Below are 7,918 nucleotides of genomic sequence, written 5' to 3' on the forward strand. Positions count from 1 at the left end.
AAAACCAGTCACCAAGCAAAACATTGGTAACACACTACGCCACAATGGAATGAAATCCTGCAGCACCCGCAAGGTCCCCCTGCTCAAGAAGGCACATGTACAGGCCCGTTTAAAGTTTGCCAAAGAACATCTAAATGATTCAGAGAAGGCTTGGGTGAAAGTGCTGTAGTCAGATGAGATCAAAATTGAGCTCTTTGGCATTAACTCGACTCGCCGTGTTTGGAGGGAGCGAAATGCTGACAATGACCTCAAGAACACCATCCCTACAGTCAAGCACGGAGGTGGAAACATTATGCTTAGGGGCTGTTTTTCTGCTAAGGGAACAGGACAACTTCATCGCATTGAGGGGCAAATGGACGGGGCCATGTACTGTAAAATCTTGGACGAGAACCTCCTTCCCTCAGCCAGAACACTGAAGATTGGTCATGGATGGGTCTTCCAGCATGACAATGACCCGAAACATACCGCCAAGGCAACAAAGTTTTCTGCTAAGGGTACAGGACGACTTCACCGCATTGAGGGGCAAATGGACGAGAACCTCAGCCAGAACACTGAAGATGGGTCATGGATAAATCTTCAAGGATTACAATGACCCAAATCATACCGCCAAAGCAACAAAGGAGTGGCTCAAGAAGAAGTACATTAAGGTCATGGAGTGGCTTAGCCAGTCTCCAGACCTCAATCCTATAGAAAATCTGTGGAGGGAGCCGAAACTTCGAGTTGCCAGACGACAGCCAAGAAACCTTAAGGATTTAGAGAGGACCTGTAAAGAAGAGTGGACCAAAATCCCTCCTGAGATGTGTGCAAACCTGGTGACCAACTACAAAAAACGTCTTACCTCTGTGCTTGCCAAGAAGGGTTTCTGCACCAAGTACTAAGTCATGTTTTGCTTGGGGATCAAATACTTATTTCACTCACTCAAATGCAAATCAATTTCTAACCTTTATATGATGTGTTTTTTTCTGGATGAGAGAGAGAGAGAGAGAGAGCAAAAAACGTAACAAAAAAATGTATCGTCAAGGCTGCTTGTATTTCTCTGACACCAAGCAGAATGACCATTTCTGTTATCACGCCAGCAGGCACAATTATTAATCAGCCTACCACTAATCTGAACTAACATATTTAATAAGCTTTAACATTCTTTGAAAACACCATTTCCCGCCCTTTATTCTCATGCAGACACCCACAGCAGAATGAAAAATGACTGAGTTTTAAAGTGATGGAGTCAAACCTTGTCACAAAAAATAGGGCCTTGTGCTTATCTATACAAACGCATAAGGGCAGCAAGACCAGTCTGTATTTGAGTGAAGGAGGTGTTTAATATCTCCCAAAATCACTGGGCGTTTAGGTATGCCTCAAGAATGATTTTATGGCCTGGGCCTCATCTGGTATCATTACACCAAACATAAATAATAGTTGTAAATGTTTCATATGGATGCAGTGGGGTGCTCAGACACCAAAGTGACAATCTAATCTATATATGAGAAAACAGTTTAAATCATCTTATTTTGAAGCTACATTATCTGAGAATGATCAGCCTTCCTTGAAAAAAAAAAATCTCATTTTAAATGGGTTATCTAATAAATGGCAAACTATTCTCCATGCATGTAGTAGTAGTTGTTCAAAACTATATATCACAAATTCAAATAATCAATATTGCTGTTCTCAGCCCAAATGACTCCACTGATCATTTAGGTTTAAAATGACTTTTTTCAGACTAAGAATAATGTATTAATACTTCAGAAATAAACAATCAGAATATCCTACAGTCCAAACAGAAGCTGCTGTCCATTTCAGACAGAAGCATGTGACATCACTTTCTGCATTGTGCTAATTTGCTAAGTATCAAACAGGCTAATTAATGAACTATTACTTAATATAAATTTTTTATTTTTAAACTATTAATTAAAGCAGTCTTTTCTCATTTCCACCGTTGTACAAAAGCTACAATACATTTAATGTTGTGCATTAGTTTTTCCCTCAGTTAAGAAATTTAGAAATCATGAACTTCCCTTTCCTGTGGGGTAAAACTACTAATGCACAGCCTCTAGTGGGTAATTATTTTAAAGTGCCAATATTTAGGGGGGGGAAAACACAACCCCCATTACTTATCGGGCACAGTCTAACACGTTCCAGCCCTCCATATGCTAGTGAACTCTTCTACATGCCGGATTATCCGGGTTAGAGATTACATTACATGAGGTTGTTATAAATCCTGCATGTTTTTTCCTCCTCACAGAGCAGAATTTATATTTGCCAAAGTGCATTTGGAGCAAATGATGGGCAATTGTTAAATTTTTTTTTTAAAAATACCAAAAAAGGAATCATTTTATTTTTTTTTCTTCTCATATCTCGCAATTTCGACTTTATGAGAATTGAGAGGAAAAAAGTCACGATTGTGAGATATAAACTCAGAACTGTGAGATAAAAAGTAAAAGATTTATATATATATATATATATATATTTTTTTTTAATCCTGGGAGGAAACAAGCTTCCATAATACTACTATAATGAGATTTAATAGAAATAAGTGACGTGACGTGAGGCCAAGTATGGTGACCCATACTTGGAATTAGTGCCCTGCATTTAACCCATCCAAAGTGCACACACACAGCAGTGAACACACACACACCGTGAACACACACCCGGAGCAGTGGGCAGCCATTTGTGCTGCGGCGCCCGGGGAGCAGTTGGGGGTTCGGTGCCTTGCTCAAGGGTCTCACCTCAGTCGTGGTATTGAAGGTGGGAGAGAGCGCTGTACATTCACTCTCCCCACCTACAATCCCTGCCGGTACGAGACTCGAACCCACAACCTTTGGGTTACGAATCCAACTCTCTAACCATTAGGCCACGACTTCCCCTCATGCAAATAAATGCATGAATGCATCACTGCGCCAAAAAAAAAGCTCCTAAAAAGTCATGTTTTATGAATTTTTGAGAGATTCATCCACTCTTAAAATCCAAACACATAAACCAGAGGAATCGCTAGAACTGAAACAGAAAGCAGTCTTACAAAAACAAACCCACTTTATTTAGACAGTGTTCAGGTCTCAGTATCAATGTGCCGGGTAAACTGAAAAGAGAAAGCTACAAACTTCCAAGAACAGCGATAACTGAGTCTACACAAACTTTATTTTCTTAAAAATACATTACCATAAAATAAAAAGCAATAAAAGATATATATGGAGATCGGGGAGGGCAGGGTTTCACCCCATTTTTCGGTGATATACAGCCTGGAAAGTTTTGGAAGAGGAAATGCACGTGTATCTGTGTGTCTGTGTGTGTGTGTGTGTGTGTGTAGTGTAGTGGGGTGGGTAGTGGGGTGGGCCGTGTTGAAGTGAGGGCTTGGTTCACCTGAGGAGGAGGACGACGACAGCCTCCACACAGCAGTAATGCAGCAGTCACATGGGCACACACAAAGAAAAGAGAGAGAGAAAGAGAGAGAACAGCCATAACAGGAAGAGAGAAGGAGAGAAGAGAGGTAGTAAAGTGAGAGAGGTAGAGCAAGGCGGGGCAGCTACTCTGTCAGCACCTAAGGGAGGAGCACAAAAGGCCAGCTACACCTAAGATAAGCAAAGTTCCTCCATCACTTCAGTGTGATACCATATACACCTCCATTTGCAGAGGTTTTAAATGTGTGTGTGTGTGTGTGTGTGTGTTCGTACATCTGAAGCAAACAAAGTTTCATGCTTGTGTGGGTACATCTCTAAAAACAGCAGTTTGGTGGGCTCTTGTTTGGTGTTACAGTACTCGGGACGCATTTAGGACAGCGGAGCACTCGTGGCGGTGTGAGTTACGATCTCTCATTGATCTCTGGGTCACAGCGTGGCTGACCAAGCAGAGTACCATAAAGCAAATCTGCTTCACACACTGTGCACAGATTGCTTACAATTGCACCGGCGAGGTAGTTTATCAACTAGATGTGGATGTAAATATTAAAAGGAAGCTCGAGGAAGCCACTGGGAACCCTGCTGTAATGGATACTGCACCACAAACAAGTAAGGCAGTAGAAAGGTTCTCTGCGCACCACAGGACTCCAGAGGAGGCGGGACGCTGTGAACCGGCTCGTAGCTACAGTGTGATTTCGATCTTAGAGCATTTAGCTTACGTGGATCAGCACAATATACACATATGATTCCATCAGTCACATTACAGGGAAGAGCCGGACAGCGAAGTTCCGCAGGAGTCTGTCTAACGCTCTCGAAAACAAACACAAGAGGAGAGAAACAGAACAGAAGCCAGTGCTATTACTAGCCAAGAGACGCAGGAACGGCAGCACTCTTGACTTTGTGCCCTGAGCGTGTGAATGTTTGCGGGTGAGGAGGTGAGTGCTCAGCTCGATCGAGAGGATTTAGAGATGACCCACCCATCAGCAAGGCCAAACTACAGAGGGCGACGACAGCAGGTCTGCGGGGGTCCCGAATTAATCTGGATTTGTGTGTGTGTGTGTGGATGTGTACGTGTGTGCGGTGACAGGGGGGAATAGTTTAGTTTTCAGCAGCACGAGGAGGGGGTGCAGATACAGGAGGTCCCACTGGGCCAGGGGGCATCCCATCAGGCTGTGCGGTTGGAGGTGGACCTGGGTCTATAAGGAGACAATGATGTTGTTTTAAAAACGCAGCCGGAAAAAATATATAGAGCCCAGGACAAATGTGCCACGCACAGGAACAAGAGGACAGGATCTAGCGATAGAAGGGATACTCACACATGCCGTTGGGTGGTCCAGGGTGTCGAGGGCCCATCATGGGTAGCATGCCACCCTGTGGGGGTCCAACTGGGGGAGGTCCAGGCATCATTCGGCCTGGCATAGGCTGACCTGGCATGGGCTGGCCTGGTCCAACCATTGGTCCTGAACAAAGCAACAAAAGACACTTGAAAAAAGACGTATTGATGTGCTACAGAATATTCGCTTTTGGAAAGGAATTAGCAGGGTTTCTGCGGGTTTTTAAGACCAAGTAAAGAAAATGTAAGGAATAAACGGAAGGGGACAGAAAAAAAAGAGAAAAAAAAAATCTGCCAATAGAGAAAAACTAGCATTTTTAAAAGGGAAACAAGTTTATTGTTCTGATCCTATTGACAGATATTTGTTGTTTTAAGCACAAACTCGCTTAATTTCGTTAAATATCTTCATTTTTCATCTCAAGTAAACGTATTTTGATTTAAGGATGTTTAAATATTCCCACTGGAAAAACAAACAAATACCGATTTTTTTTTTCACAGTGCATGCAGTATTTAATGCCATTAGTTTATAAACTTTTTAGTGCCAATTTAAGGCCTTAATTTGTGGAATGGCAAATTAAGACTTACAACCTTTTTAAGACTCATTAGGGATGTGCAATTTTAGTTTCCATTTCAGCTTCCAATGATACAAAAAGTCAATAATCGAGATAAAACGATAACTGTGCCACATTCCAAACATGCGGTGCAAAAACTTAATGTCCAAATCAGTCAAATCATGTAACACGACTGTCATAAATGCAGACTACTGCGGGACCAGCTTGATATTAAAAAGAGCTGCGTTAAGCTCCATAAAAGAGCTCAAGCTGTTCTCCAGGTGGTTTTGTGTGTGTGTGCTCTGAGAATGCAGCCTAGAATTAATGTTTTGTACAAAAAGGAGCAACCCAAAAGAAGACCTCAAACACAAAACCAGAAGATCAGGGTGCGTGTTGACCTGTCTGAGGGGCATGGTGGGGACCCATGGGATGGTGCATGGGGGGATATGCGGGGCCTGGGTGCCCGGGATGTCCTGGGTGTCCAGGGTGCATGCCTGGAGGTGGGCCGTGCGGAGTTGGGCCATGTGGAGGTGGTCCGTGATGTCCTCCTGCATTCTGCTGCACAGCTGCCTGCTGTTCCATCTGCTGACGAGCCTTCATCTCAGCATATTTCAACTGCTCCATGTGGAATGCCTGTCGCTCTGTCAAAAGCTGCTGCCTCTGGAGCTCCAGCTATAAAGGGAAAACTCCTGTTAAATCAACTCAGCTTGATGGGGCAAGGGGGAAAGTTTAAATTGATTACTAAGGCTTTAAAAACAGCACACAATTTCGATTTGTTTTTCAAATCCAATCATTAGAACGCATTTTGCAAGCACTCTAATCGGATCTATTCATTTGGGCAGTGCAGTCAACATCTGGTCTATTTACAGCTGGTTCTTTAATATAAATTTGTGCATAATGTGAAAAAAGGTAGAAAGCTATCAGTGTAGAACTAGAAAAATGAAAACTGGAAATTTGCCATCTGGTTATGTCCATCATGGCATTGAAAAATTGTGCTTATCATGAGATGCATGGGGGAAAACAAGCTAAAAAAAAAAAACATTTAATGAAAAAAAAAAAAATCCACCTAAATTACTGTATTTAGTTCATTTATTAAAAATTAACTTCAAACCACATTTGAATGTTCTGTCCACCAAAAAAAAAAAAAAAAGAATAGAAAAACATTAATTTCTTTATTATTCAATAATAATAACATTAATAAAGTTAATATTGGGAACCAGTGTGGACCAGTCAGACATGCCAATACTGGTTACACATGCCATCTTTATGCTGTAGCTTCAGAAGTTATGCAAACGTCCACCAGAAGAATGCGTCACAAATATGGCGTGAACCCGATTCATGCCACTAAAATGGCACAAAAATGTTCCTGTGAGCAGAAATCAGTACTGCAGAAACGAACCTTTTTTTGCGTTTTCTAAAGAAAGAGCGGGTGGTGCTAGCCTGTGCAGAAGTCCCCATCATGCTTAACTAAAATCAAAGCTGTACTTAGTGAATTTATAAACACTAGAAGGAAATAAAGTACCACTGGGATGGGCTATATAAAGACACATCCTTCATGCACTATTTACAGCAGCTAAATTGGGTTACTATCTTCAGCTAGATTTGCTAAAGCATTTTGTATAGCTCTCCAAGTCTCTTGTGGACAGCGCCTCTGGTGTGCAGACATAAGACTACAGGATACATAAGAACAAGGCACAGCACTAGCAAAGCAGGTGTAAATTACAACCTCATACTACAACTAGTTAGTAGCTATTGTAACACTGCATGGAGGGGAAAAAATACAAATTCATTGACTTTACTGAGCAGAGAAACAAATTTAAGTTTTTTTTTCAAAAACTGAATAATGATGATGATAATAGATAGATAATTTTATTGATAATAAATAATTCAACAATATAACTTTCACTACAGTGAGCAAAAAAGCCACAATGCAAAAAAAATTATAAATAAATAAAATGAATATAAAATGCATTATTTTGGATTTTAGGGTGACCTGTTCTTGATATCCAGATTCAATACTTACTGCTTCTTTCTCACGGTCCATGATGGTCTCCAGCTCCTCAAAGTGTCTGAGTTTGAGCTCCAGCTTCTTCATCTGAGTTTCTACCAGCAGAGCCACAAGAGATTTGATCTTCCTCTCTTCCACTGCAGCCAGGTGCTGAGACACACAAAAACAACAGTGCATGAAATCAAGTTAGCTGCCAGGGTGATAAAAACACTTTGATTGGAGACAGCTGCACAAAGCACACAGTTACTATTGGTGCCAACAAGGGAAGTTAAAGAATCAATAAACATTGAACCCAGTCCCTGTTGAAGTCTGAGCATTGCATTACCTTTGCCTTGGTGGCAGCAGAGGCCAGAGCAGCAGCGGCAGCGGTGGCGATGTTGCCCTCTCCGATATCCAACTCAAGGTTTTTCTTTCCTTCCTCCTTTTCTTCCTCACCCTCTTTCCCTTCCTCTGTGGTCTCCATGTCCTCCTCTTTGTCTTTCTCTGGAACATGAGAATAAAAAAAAAAGTACAGACTTTTTACAGTCATTTTAGAGCATAATTAGAAAAAAAAATTTCACATTATATAGAACATTTATTTCCATGGCACTTTATAGATTTTCTGCAAAACAGGCAGAAAACGGGGGGGGGGGGGGGG

The 7,918-nt window shown here is 41.6% G+C and overlaps 1 protein-coding gene across 2 annotated transcripts in view; it reads right to left on the reverse strand.

Annotated features, from left to right (window-relative positions):
- Positions 1–3,009: 3,009 nt before the first annotated feature.
- The window catches only part of LOC107666814 (SWI/SNF complex subunit SMARCC1-like), a 19,058-nt gene continuing 14,149 nt past the window's right edge, over positions 3,010–7,918 (reverse strand). Inside the window, exons 24-29 of one of the 2 annotated variants that reach the window (XM_016458270.1) lie at positions 7,607–7,764; positions 7,297–7,431; positions 5,672–5,945; positions 4,706–4,849; positions 4,442–4,585; positions 3,010–3,300 (exon numbers count right to left, since the gene is read on the reverse strand). In XM_016458270.1, coding sequence (XP_016313756.1) covers positions 4,488–4,585; positions 4,706–4,849; positions 5,672–5,945; positions 7,297–7,431; positions 7,607–7,764 — 809 coding nt within the window. In that variant the 3' untranslated portion in view covers positions 3,010–3,300; positions 4,442–4,487. Of the gene's footprint in view, positions 4,586–4,705; positions 4,850–5,671; positions 5,946–7,296; positions 7,432–7,606; positions 7,765–7,918 lie in introns of both variants that reach the window. The other variant, XM_016458269.1, reaches the window with a different exon arrangement.

The sequence above is a fragment of the Sinocyclocheilus anshuiensis genome, unplaced genomic scaffold, assembly GCF_001515605.1.
Source record: "Sinocyclocheilus anshuiensis isolate Anshui unplaced genomic scaffold, SAMN03320099.WGS_v1.1 scaffold267, whole genome shotgun sequence".
In the NCBI taxonomy this organism is placed as follows: Eukaryota; Metazoa; Chordata; class Actinopteri; order Cypriniformes; family Cyprinidae; genus Sinocyclocheilus; species Sinocyclocheilus anshuiensis.